This window comes from Oncorhynchus gorbuscha, linkage group LG10 (assembly GCF_021184085.1).
Source record: "Oncorhynchus gorbuscha isolate QuinsamMale2020 ecotype Even-year linkage group LG10, OgorEven_v1.0, whole genome shotgun sequence".
NCBI lineage: Eukaryota > Metazoa > Chordata > Actinopteri > Salmoniformes > Salmonidae > Oncorhynchus > Oncorhynchus gorbuscha.
The window spans coordinates 28,606,686-28,620,170 of record NC_060182.1 but is presented as its reverse complement, the minus strand read 5'-3'; the positions used below and the strand labels follow the sequence as shown (position 1 = coordinate 28,620,170).

At 42.9% G+C, this 13,485-nt stretch overlaps 1 protein-coding gene across 5 annotated transcripts in view; it reads left to right on the top strand.

The window, feature by feature from the left end:
• Positions 1–8,721, top strand: part of cfap74 (cilia and flagella associated protein 74) — a 46,030-nt gene extending 37,309 nt beyond the window's left edge. For 4 of the 5 annotated variants that reach the window (XM_046365540.1, XM_046365541.1, XM_046365538.1 and 1 more), the window contains exons 29-39: positions 545–679; positions 869–981; positions 1,292–1,347; positions 2,273–2,392; positions 2,476–2,631; positions 2,857–2,998; positions 3,210–3,364; positions 4,523–4,655; positions 5,964–6,094; positions 6,670–6,804; positions 8,049–8,721. In XM_046365540.1, coding sequence (XP_046221496.1) covers positions 545–679; positions 869–981; positions 1,292–1,347; positions 2,273–2,392; positions 2,476–2,631; positions 2,857–2,998; positions 3,210–3,364; positions 4,523–4,655; positions 5,964–6,094; positions 6,670–6,804; positions 8,049–8,171 — 1,399 coding nt within the window. In that variant the 3' untranslated portion in view covers positions 8,172–8,721. The remainder of the gene's footprint in view (positions 1–544; positions 680–868; positions 982–1,291; positions 1,348–2,272; positions 2,393–2,475; positions 2,632–2,856; positions 2,999–3,209; positions 3,365–4,522; positions 4,656–5,963; positions 6,095–6,669; positions 6,805–8,048) is intronic. The other variant, XM_046365539.1, reaches the window with a different exon arrangement.
• The last annotated feature ends 4,764 nt before the right edge of the window (positions 8,722–13,485 follow it).

Here is a 13,485-nt window from a genome sequence, read left to right as displayed (position 1 = left end):
GAAATATGTAATCAAGATATGTTTATTTAAAATAAAAAATGTAACCCTCCTTTTTCTCCACAGTTTTCATGGTATCCAATTGGTAGTTAGTCTTGTCTCATCGCTGCAACTCCTGTACGGACTCGGGAGAGGCCAAGGTCGAGAGCCGTGCATCCTCCGAAACACAACACAACCCAACCAAGCCACACTGCTTCTTGACACAATGCCCACTTTACCCCGGAAGCCAACCGCACCAATGTGTCGGAGGAAACACCATACACCTGGTGACCGTGTCAATGTGCACTGCGCCCGGCCCGCCACAGGAGTCGCTAGTGCACTATGGGACAAGGACATCCCTGTCGGCCAAACCTTCCCCTAACCCAGACAACGCTGGGCCAATTGTGCACCGCCCCATGGGTCTCCCGGTCGCGGCCCGGCTGCGACAGAGCCTGGACTCGAACCCAGAATCTCTAGTGGCATAGACCACTGCGCCACTCGGGAGGCAATCAAGATAGGTTTAGGATTAGGTCAATAGTTAGTGATGTTTGTGTTGTTTGGTTCGCAGATCAGAGGAGTACGCTGTAGGCAGGGCCTCCCTCCTGCACTCCTTCCCTGAGCACTACAGTCGATACGTCATCCCTTGCTTCGTGTCCGACGGAGAGCCACCCCAGAGTGACCCCCAGGCCCAGCCATCCTGCAGGTAGTATACTATACATACTACAACTCCCATGTAGATCCTATTTACAATACCAACATTATATTAATTTGTCTGTGCCCCCCATTTTCATTTACATGAATCAATTACACACATTCATTTAGTGGGGATAATGTGGAGAGAACAGGTTGAAGTGTTTCTCCCACTGCCTCTATTGTTGTAACTCTGTCCCAGCAGCCCCCTCAACACGCTGTACCTGGAGCTGCATTGCCCAGCCATTAGGCCCCCCCTGGTGGTCACATCCAGTAATGGCCAGACCACCATCAACTACCACCAGGTGGCTGTGGGTCAGTCCATTCAAATGTATTCTTCTGACCAGAGCTGCAATCAAATACTATTTGAAATCTTTTGAATCTTTGAGTGTTTGCTTAAGCAAGTGGACAGAGTGCCAAGTGGACAGAGTTTGTGGTTTTGGGAAAATTTTATTGGTTCATTAATATTTTGATTTCAATCAAGGACAGATAAAGTATTTGAAATTATTTCAAATAGTATTTGAACCCAGGTCTGATTCTGACATTGGAAGTTTATTCCCTATTTTCCCTTGCCTGTGAATATGTTGCTACTTGTGTCAATTCTGTGTTTCTTTTGTTCACTTAGGACAGAAAGTGGTCAAAAAGCTCACTGTTCAGAATATTTCTCAGGAAGCCTTGGAGGTATCCTTTTCTGGGTCACAACATGCACAAACGACCTAGATCGCCAGAGTGTGATGATCTGTGGTTATGTGAGAAAAGTCAGTGGGGTTTATTCATGAATCTTTACCTCTGCACAATTTCTACCACCTGTTTTTCTAAGACAAAAAATGCTGGTGCTCAGAATGAAAAACTATTTCAGTTCTAATAACATGTTGACATTCTGAGTATGATGCATGCATCAATCCACTTGATTCATTATTTAATTGGTTTTCAACATAAAGTAGTTGATTAATTTAAATAAAAAAGAAGCCTCAGTCTTTCTCTATGTGCTGGTTGAAAGGTGCTGATGTAGCCTATATTTAAAAAATAAATAACATCACATGGCCTATTTGTGTCATTGATACACACATTATATATAGCTAGTATTGTATAGCTTTAAGGCTAATCTAGACACATCAGACCTAGAAACCAGAGGTTATTCAGTGAGGTGAAACAGATACAAAAGTTATGAATAGAACTGACATGATTCCCTGGTCTACATGCTGACAATCATATCTGTTCCACAGATCCACTGGTTGAAAAAATAGCATAATTGCAAGTTTGATTGTCTTCTAACTTTGCAAGACAATAGTGACTTGAACATGTACATTTGATTCATTTAGCCAATGCTCTTATCCAGCGTGATTTACCGTTAGTGCATTCATCTTAAGGTAGCTACGACAACCACATATGACAGTCATAGTAAGTCAAACTATTACTTTTTAAAAATTGGCTTTGGGGATGATGCAAAAAATGACATTTTACACTTGATCTAAGAAAACACTTGCAGAACAGTGGACGCACACAGGCGTATCTTTCACCCATTACACCCTCCTGAACAGGTCCCTTTGACGGTAGGATTGAAATATTGCTGTTACCCGACTACTCTTCCTTAACCCTTACCAAGCTGAGGTCCTCAGTGCTGGACCTGAGTGGTCCGTTCTCTCTCCTAAATGCTCTGAGACGGCTGGGACCTGGAGCCACACACACATTGTTACTGGCCTTCACACCCGCACTGGGAAAAAGGGTGGGTCAATCGCACTTAATGGACCTGAAAACAAACACACGTTGCAGTCTTCCCTATAGCTGATGCTGTGGCTCCTTTCACAGTACCGCGAGACTGTGGAGATCCACAGCCCAAACATGACCATGGAGATCACGCTATGCGGGGTGGGAGTGGATCCTCTTCTCACCTCCTCCCACCAGGGTGGCCTCATGGACTTTGGCTTCATGTTGGAGAAGGAGAGAGCCTCCCAGGTCTTTAAGGTCAGTTCGCCAGCATCAACTAGTATCTTGTCCAGGGGGGTGTACTTGTAGATCAAGCTGCCTCAAGCTACAGAAACAGGAGAGAGGATCTTTTCCTATGGGTCATTCTGGTTCGAACTAAGCTTACCTTGTGGACTTCTACAGCAGCAGGCTACTTAGCCTGTACTGCGCCCAATACCATGTCAATGAAGTTGTGATATTGAAAGTTGTGTCATCTGTCTTCAGCTGCAGAACACGTCATCTCTGGCGGTGCGCTTCTCTGTGCTGCTGCACAGCCTGTCGCTGGGGTGTAAAGCCCTGAGTGGAGCAGACGCTTTCCCTGCCCTCCTCAGCCCAGGCCCAGAGGAACAGACACACTCCACTGTGGGTAAGGCCAGTCCATCCGATCTAGGTCCACATCTCTCACTCAGAACTAAGGGCTAATACCATGAGCTGTTGCTATCATTTGTTGGATTAAAAAATCTAGCGTTTTCTGGTGCAGCATTATATTAAATCTAATTATGTTAAATTGTTTCTGAAGCTAACATTGTTGTTAAATGAATTAATAATATTGGTTTCTTCTACCTCACCGTGGCCAGGGACCCAGAACTACAGTGGTCAGAGCGTGTTCAATGTGACGCCCATAGAGGGCACCATCGCCCCAGGAAAGAGCCAGGACATCACTGTGACCTTCCTGCCAGACCACGAGAGCCTCCACTACTCGGACATACTGAAGGTGGAGCTCATGAACAAGGTACCACAGAATCATCCAGCTCGCCTGACATAGTGGCTGCACCTGAAATGGCACCCTTCTGCCTCTATATTCCATACATAGTGCTACTACAAAAGTGGTGCACTATAGCTAATGCGCATGATTCTCTACTTAACGCTATCTCTACTCTACTCGTTCGACTGCCCATACAACTGGCTACTCTGGCGAATTTCATTGAATAAATGGTGCTCCTTTTAATGAAACAAAACACACCACCTAATTTCTTATGAGATGCTGCAAAAGCTCAACAGCGCGCACCACTAGGCAAAATATGTGCTTTGGATGAAACAAAACAAAGGTATGCTACAGTTTAACACCATCTGTTCTAAAATGAAATTCACTGTACATAATTCAAAACAACACTTTAGTCTACCTCGAAACAACACTTTATAACTCAAGAAGATCTAAATGTATATTCTCATTAAACTGATTGAGATCAAATGGTTGTTATGCAGATGCTGCATGGACGTTTCACCGGTACTTGAATAGTTATCATTCACGAATGACAGTGAGAAATGTGAAGGGAGGGTGACTACAAAAATGTTTGCATAAAGTAGAGTTAAAGAAACGCATGCGTGATTCAGAACTTCAGTTCTGTGGAAGAGGCTTCCAGGGGGGCGGGATGGAGTAGTCACTTTCGGATCCGCAGCCTCTGCCTAGTTTTTTATGTTTATTTAGCGTTGTTCAAATGAAACCTCACCACCACCACCACCCAGTGGTGGTCCTAAGAGATGATGCAGTCAGTGTGAATGTGAGAGTGAGGCCTAAAAAAGAAATTAAACTTTACTAAGCCACTCATCACACACACACACACACACACACACACACACACACACACACACACACACACACACACACACACACACACACACACACACACACACACACACACACACACAGCTGAATATAGAGCAATGTATGAACCAGTTTCCTGATAAAGGCTGTTATATTAGGTTGGCACTGAGTGAGAAGGTATCTAATGCAGGAGTTCAGTGGAACTAGATAGATTTACTGACACAGGATGTTTCACCATCTCAGACTGTAAAGTGTTTTTAAAGATAAACTGACCACTATTATGTAATTTTAGATTGTATGTAGAGGACATAAGCTGCTCTAACACCATGCCGCTCCTTCCCTTAGAGCACAGTGTGTGTCATGGTGCTGAAGGGTGCAGCTCGCTCTCACATCATGTACCTGTGTGGAGGAGACCCACTGGCAGTTCCCACTGATGCCGTTCACCCTCTGCCAGCCTCCGGGGACTCTGAGCACACAGGTATCCCTCTCTCGCGCTCTTTTTCTCTCTCTGGTGCTCTCTCTCTTTCTCCTTACTACACCAGTCACCGGTTTCATTAATAAGTGCATCAATGACATCGTCCCCACAGTGACCATATGGACATACCCCAACCAGAAGCCACGGATTACAGGCAACATCTGCACTGAACTAAAGGCTAGAGCTATAGCTTTCAAGGAGCGGGACAATAATCCAGACACATAAGGAATCCTACTATGCCCTCCGACAAGCCATCAAATGGGCAAAGCGTCAATACAGGACTAAGATCGAATCCTACTATGCCAGCTCTGGCGCTCGACGGATGTGGCAGGGCTTGCAAGCTATCACAGATTGCAAAGAGAAACCCAGCCATAGGCTGCCCAGCAATGCAAGCCTACTAGACGAGCTAAATGCCTTCTATGCTTGCTTCTAGGTAAGCAACACTAAACCATGCATGAGAACACCAGCTGTTCCAGACTACTGGGTGATCCTGCTCTTCGTAGCCAATGTGTGTAAGACCTTTAAACAGGTTAACATTCACAAGGCCGTGGGGCCAGACGGAATACAAGGACGCATACTTGGTGCATGCGCTGACCAGCTGGCCAGTGTTATCACTGACATTTTCAACCTATCCCTGACCCGGTCTGTAATACCAACTTGTTTCAAGCAGACTACTATAGTCCCCGTGCCCAAGAACGCCAAGGTAACCTGTCTAAATTACTATCCCCCCGTAGCATTCACCAATAGCCATGAAATGCTACCACACGGTCTGGAACGAACAGGACCCTGAACATCTTCTACCCCCAAGCCATAAGACTGCTAAACAAGACTGATAAATAGTTAATCAAATGGCTACCCAGACTACCTGCATTGACCTTTTTGGCACTAACTCTCTTGCACTGATTCTATGCACACATAATGGACTCTACCCACTCACTCACATACTGACACACACACACACTTTCACACTCACCACATATGATGCTGCTACCTGTCTATTATCTATCCTGTTGCCAAGTCACTTTACCCCTACCTATATGTACATAACTACCTCAAGTACCTGCACATCGACTCGGTACTGGTACTCCTTGTATATAGCCATGTTATTTTTACTTGTTATTTGTTATTCACTGGTATTTATTCCTCGTGTCACTAATCTTTAATTCTGCATTGTTGGAAAGGAAACGTAAGTAAGCATTTCACTGTCAGTCTACAGTCTGTTGTTTACGAAGCATGTGACAAATATAAATGTATTCAATTTTTGATTTGTGACTGTAAGCCTGTTTTGCTTGTTCTCTTCTGCTTGTGTAGTAGACTGTGAGAAGCCCCCTCTCCCTGTGCTGCTCACCCTTAGAGGCGTCTACAGAGAGGGGGCCATGAGCCCAGCGGTCAGAGAGCTGGAGGTGGGCTGCATCTGCTCCACACAGCCTATGGCCAAAAAGGTAGGCTAATACTTATACTGTTGTTGTTGATTACAATTAAAAAACAAGGGGTTAGACTTCTTCTGGAGACTTTTGGTTACAACATCCTATCTTTAAATAAAGTAAACGCGCACATGACCACGACCAGGGTCACTGCTAGCTCACTGGTTCCAGCAGCAGCAGCCTTACAAACAGGTTGAAATACCGTCATTACAAAACAGGTTGAAATCTGGTTGAAATAACATTAATTAAAAACAGCTTGAAATCTAGTTTAAATAATGTCATTAGGATGAGTTCAGATTCATTTGGAGATCCTAACATTGGCTGCAGTGTACCACTCCCCCTTATTTACTCTCTCTCTCATGGATTCAAAATCTGTGAATTAGTGTAAGCATAGGCTAGGGAGTTAGTTTCCACCACATTTCTGAAAAGATCCCATGCTGTTTATTCCATGAGATGGAGTGAGCAACTGCACAGTTAGGGGAGAAGAGTAAACAATCGGACCACTTGACCACAACACATGACTTCCCCCTCCCTCTCCTCCTGTGTTGACCTTACCTATGTTGTGAACTTTGCCGTCTCCTGTCCATGTGCAGAACGTGGAGTTCAGCTGGGAGGGGCTTCAGGCACTGCAACAGAGGGGCTTCACCGTGGAGCCGACCAGGGGCACGGTGGACGCCGGCCACAGACGCACCATCACTGTGACCTGGACTCCTCCTTGTGGCCTTAAGGTGCGACTGCCGTCTAAAAGCCTCAACATGAATACACCGTATACATGGGGTTGGGCTTTGGGGTCAATTCAGTTCAGTTCATCTATTGACATTAATCTCACGAGTAAAACGTGGCTGAAAGTTTTTCAGTTCATGAATTTAATTGCCATTCATTTCTCACTTCTTCTAGCTAGAATAGTGTGTAACCATACCATGAACTGTACTTTAACACAGTGTTTCTCAAGGTGGCCACATTTTTTGTTCTAGCCCAGCAGCAATACCACATCAGACTCAATTTATGAACACATCACCAAGCCCTTGATTAGTTGAATCAGGTGTGTTAGCTCTGGGTTATAACAGAAATGTGCACACTCTAGTGGTCCCCCGAGAAACACTGCTCTGTTGTGCACTATGGTGTAACGTTCACCACCTATTCAGATAAATGATCAATCAGGGTAGTTAAAGCTAATTATTAGAATCAGGTGTGCTTGGTTAGGGGTGGAGTGAAAATATGGAGTACAGTAGCGCTCCACGTCCAGGGTGGAGAGCCCTGTACTAGACACAGCAAGCTGTCAAGTTATTCGTCCCAGGTGGTTCCACGTGAAGGGAAAACTATATCATCTAGTTTTAGTTTTTTCACTCCCTTAGATCTGCATAGGATGGTAGTTTTTTCACTCCCTTAGATCTGCATAGGATGGTAGTTTTTTCACTCCCTTAGATCTGCATAGGATGGTAGTTTTTTCACTCCCTTAGATCTGCATAGGATGGTAGTTTTTTCACTCCCTTAGATCTGCATAGGATGGTAGTTTTTTCACTCCCTTAGATCTGCATAGGATGGTAGTTTTTTCACTCCCTTAGATCTGCATAGTTTTTTTTCACTCCCTTAGATCTGCATAGGATGGTAGTTTTTTCACTCCCTTAGATCTGCATAGGATGGTAGTTTTTTCACTCCCTTAGATCTGCATAGGATGGTAGTTTTTGTCTTGACATATTTCAGTTACTAAAGAAAATGTGCAAATCAAGTGAAGCCATAATTGCATACAAAAAAAGAGTCCATATGTATTACAAAGTCTCAGTGTGAAGAGAACATACAAACTACACTTCCTGTTCCTTCATGTGGCTTTCTACATTACTAAACATATATTTTCCTCTTATTGTATTTGCACATGTACTGCACATCCTCCACTGATTGTTGATTTAATTCTGATTGTGTGTGTCTGTGTCGGTGCGTGCGTGCGTGCGTGTGTCTGTATGTGTGATTTTAGCCGAATGAGGTGGTGCAGATGTGTGCGCCCCTCACCCTGAGAGGAGACGAGACAGAGGTATACAGTGTCACCATGCTGGCCTTGGCTTCCAGAGCTAGTCAAGACCCTTCACACACAAACTAACCAATATGCAAACATATAGAACACTTCACACAGTAACCAATATCCAAAGACACAGAACACTTCAGATGGGACTGGAGGAAAATTAACTCATTGTTATATGTTTAAATATTGTTTAAATACTTCAGTGTAATATACGAGTGTGGACAAAATGTCCCTTGTCATGGTACTTATTGGAAATAATATGAAATGTTTTAAAGCATAATTTTTAAGGCACTTTGTGGACAAGTTATATGGATATGGGTTATTTTATAAGCAGAAATATTGTGGAAAGAATATTGAAAAACATTGACAACAATGCATTTCAATAAATACCTATGGGCATAATCACATAATCAGCCTTTGATCATTATTGGGGGACTATCTCAAACTCAAATTAGACGATAGCCCCTGTTCTAGGCTGGTTTCACCACCAGGGGGCAGAATACACCAATGTTGTTAATTAACAAACTATAGTTTGGGTAGTCGGTTAGGACATCTACCTTGTGCATGACACAGGTAAATTTTCCAACAATTGTTTACAGACAGATTATTTCACTTAAAAATTCACTGTATCACAATTCCATTGGGTCAGAGGTTTACATACACTAAGTTGACTGTGCCTTTAAACAGCTTGGAAAATCAGCCAAGACCTCAGTCTGGTTCATCCTTGGGAAAATTTCCAAATGCCTGAAGGTACCATATTCATCTGTACAAACAATAGTTTGCAAGTATAAACACCATGGGACCACGCAGCTGTCATAATGCTCATTAGGAAGACGCTTTGTCATCTAGAGATGAACGTACTTTGGTGCGAAAAGTGCAAATCAATCCCAGAAAAACAGCAAAGGACCTTATGAAGATGCTGGAGGAAACAGGTACAAAGGTATCTATATCCACAGTAAAACAAGTCTTATATAGACAACCTGAAAGGCAGCTCAGCAAGGAAGAAGCCACTGCTCCAAAACCGCCATAAAAAAGTCAGACTACAGTTTGCGACTGCACATGGGGACAAAGATCGTACTTTTTGGAGAAATGTCCTCTGGTCTGATGAAACAAAAATATAACTGTTTGGCCGTAATGACCATTGTTATGTTTGGAAGAAAAAGGGGGAGGCTTGCAAGCCGAAGAACCGCGAAGCACTGGGGTGGCAGCATCATGTTGTGGGGGTGCTTTGCTGCAGGAGGGACTGGTGCACTTCGCAAAATAGATGGAATCATGAGAAGGGGAAATTACGTGGATATATTGAAGCAACATCTCAAGACATCAGTCAGGTTAAGTTAAAGCTTGGTCACAAATGGGTCTTCCAAATGGACAATGACCCTAAGCATACTTCCAAAGTTGTGGCAAAAAGGTTTAAGGACAACAGAGTCAAGGAATTGGAGTGGCCATCACAAAGCCCTGACCTCAATCCAATAGAAATTTGTGGGCAGAACTGAAAAGGCGTGTGTGAGCAAGGAGGCCTACAAACCTGACTCGGTTACACCAGCTCTGTCAGGAGGAATGGGCCAAAATTCACCCAACTTATTGTGGGAAGCTTGTGGAAGGCTACTTGATACGCTTGACCCAAGTTAAACAATGTAAAGGCAATGCTACCAAATACTAATTGAGTGTATGTAAACTTCTGACCCACTGGGAATGTGATGAAAGAAATAAAAGCTGAACTAAATAATTAACTGACCTAAGACAGGGAGTTTTTACTAGGATTAAATGTCAGGAATTGTGAAAAACTGAGTTTAAATGTACTTGGCTAAGGTGTATGTAAACTTCCAACTTCAACTGTAAGTGTCAAAAAGTGCATGGGGTATAATTTATTTGGAGAATAAGTCCAGACCACTGCAAGTTCACATCCCTCTCTGCCTGTCACATACTGTATTGCTGTCAATGTATGCCTACTCTCTGATCAGTTCCATCACTGTTACAAGATCCAGTATATCTACTCAATTAGAATAGTGTATACACTGGGTATACCAAACATTAGGAACACCTTCCTAATATTGAGTTGCACCCCCCCTCAGAACAGCCTCAATTTCTCAGGGTATGGACTATACAAGGTGTCGAAAGCATTCCATAGGGATGCTGGCCCATGTTGACGCCAATGCTTCCCACAGTTGTCAAGTTGGCTGGATGTCCTTCGGGTGGTGGACCATTCTTGATACACACAGGAAACTGTTGAGTGTGAAAAACCCAGCAGTGTTGCGCCTGGCATCTACTACTATACCCCGTTCAAAGGCATTTCAATATTTTGTCTTGTCCATTCACCCTCTGAATGGCACACATACACAATCCATGTCTCAATTGTTTCAAGGCTTAAAAATCCTTCTTTAACCTGTCTCCTCCCCTTCACCTACACAGATTTAAGTGGATTTAACAAGTGACATCAATAAGGGATCATAGCTTTCACCTGATCAGTCTATGTCATGGAAAGAGCAGGTGTTCTTAATGTTTGGTATACTCAGTGTATCTCTGATAATAATTCCATGTCAATTGTAATATAATAATTTTAAAAATTTGCTAAGTTACTTATAACAAGACTTTGAAAACGTAATGATCAGGATATATTCCTATTCGTGAATTTACAATTTAACATGCATTCTGTCATTACAACCTGGACTGCGCAGCTACAAAACAAAACAAGGAGAATGAGAATGAAGTGCTCAGTTTAATCATGTGGTGAAGCTCTTTATAGGAATAGCAGATGCTATGGATGGGCCAATAGGAACCATCCGTTCAGAGAGATGCATGTGGTAAGCATTTATCAGAGATTGAAACAGATTACACTAGATCGGATTAGTGCATCCCAACCTGGCTATAAAAAGCAAGGTCATTATGAGCTTAGTTTAATGTAATGTCACCCGTTTTATTAAATGTATGAAATCATATTTGTGTTGCCATTTTGCCTTTTTCTAATATGATTTGTTGTCTGATCTCCACTAATACCATATGATACTGCTACTACTTGTTTTCTCTGATCAGTGGAGTTGTGAGAGTTAGTGTATTTGTGTGGTGGTGGTTTGTTGGTGTGGACATGTTGAATTATTCTTGTGGGGAACAGAAGTCCCCACAAGAATAGTAAACAAACCAACTGGGGACATTTTGTTAGTCCCGACAAGGTCAAATGCTATTTCTAGGGGGTTTAGGAGCTAGGGTTAGGTTAAGAGTACGGGTTAGGGAAAATAGGAATTTGAATGGGACTGAATTGTATGAATTGTCCCCACAAGGTTAGCTGTGCAAGACTGTGTGTGTGAGAGAGGGAATTGGCCTCCATTTTTCTGAAACGTGCTGATTTAAAGAAGCAATAAAACTGGCCTTTAGACTAGTTGAGTATCTGGAGCATCAGCATTTGTGGGTTCAATTACAGGCTCAAAAGGGCCGGAAACAAAGAACTTTCTTCTGAAACTTGTCAGTCTATTCTTGTTCTTAGAAATTAAGGCTATTCCATGCAATAAATTGCCAAGAAACTGAAGAGCTCATACAACACTGTATACTACTTCCTTCACAGAACCGCGCAAACTGACTCTAACCAGAATAGAAAGAGGAGTGGGAGGCCCCGGTGCAAAACTGAGCAAGAGGACAAGTACATTAGAGTGTCTAGTTTGAGAAACAGGCGCCTCACAATTCCTCAACTGGCAGCTTCATTAAATAGTACCCGCAAAACACCAGTCTCAACATCAACAGTGAAGAGGCGACTCCGGGATGCTGGCCTTCTAGGCAGAGTTCCTCAGTCCAATGTCTGTGTTCTTTTGCCCATCTTAATCTTTTATTGGCCTGAAATGTCGCTTTTTCTTTGCAACTCTGCCTAGAAGGACAGCATCCTGGAGTCGCCTCTTCACTGTTGATGTTGAGACTGGTGTTTTCCTAAACAATGGATAGATAGTACACTGGGGCTTTCTCTTACAGCCTATTGTCTGACTTGCGCCTGCTTTTGACAATCTTGGAAAAGGTTCCCTGGGGCACATGGCATTAGCTTCACAACACATGAATGCAGACATAGTGTATCCAAGACAACTAAATCTCACCAGCGCTCAGGTCTAGCTAAAATGGGGCTGGGCTGTGCAGATGGGTCCCTATGAAACCAGCCACCAACTTAACTCAGAGGTGTTGGCTTTATAGATAGCAGTCTTTACACCAGGGGTAGGCAACCCTGATCCTGGAGTGCCACAGGCACTTCATGTTTTTGATTTAACCGACCTGGAAGACCAGGTGTGTAAAGTTTAGGCAATCACTGAACTGATCAATTAGCTCAGTTGGTCGGTGTGGGGGTGACAAGTTCGAACAAAATCCTGCAGTACAGGACTTCAGGAACAGGGTTGCCTACCCCTGCTCTCCACACACTCCACGAGGTGTTTTTTTTTACAGAAGTATCCATTCAAATGTCTGCAATACATACACATGCGCGCACATATAGATTTTTGTAAATCCAAAGATTGACTAATACAATAGTATGTGTATATCATAGAGGCATTATTGTTACCCATCTATCATTGCAAAATGCACATATTGTAGTTTTTCAAGCATGAGGAATGCAGCTCATTGAGTGATATTTTGTATCATTACCAAAAGTTCATAGGTCGCATACACAGTTTTGCAGATGTTATAGCACAGGGCTCTCCAACCCTGTTCCTAGAGCTACCCTCCTGTAGGTTTTCACTCCAACCCCCAGTTGTAATTAACCTGGTTCAGCTTATCAACCAACTAATTACTAGTATCAGGTGTGCTAGATTAGGGTTGGAGGGTAAACCTACAGGAAGGTAGCTCTCCAGGAACAGGGTTGGAGAGCCTTGTTAAGCACTTTTTTGCACCCACCTTACATTACTTGTTCCTAACAATGCAGTATAATGTCAAACCAGTACCCCCCCCCCAAAAAAATGACAAATAATCAACAAATGTTGGAACGAATCCAATTAACAACACAAATATCACTGTAACAGTAACCCAAATGCAATCTACACGTATATACACCAGTTGAATTTACACAAGATATACTAAGAATGATATGTACAGCAGTATATTACAGTGAGCTATGTCATAAATCCAGTATAAATACACAGTACAAAACCCCATGGCAAAATGGATAGAATTGCAGGACAGTTGCTTGCGGACCAGAGTCCGGAATATAAATATACAGTACCCGTCAAAAGTTGACGCCTACTCATTCCAGGGTTTTTCTTTATTTTTACTATTTTTTACATTGTAGAATAATAGTAAAGACATCGACACTATGAAATAACACATATGGAATCATGTAGTAACCAAAAAAGTGGTAAATAAATCCAAATATATTTATATTTGAGATTCTTCAAAGTAGCCACCCTTTGCCTTGATGACAGCTTTGCAC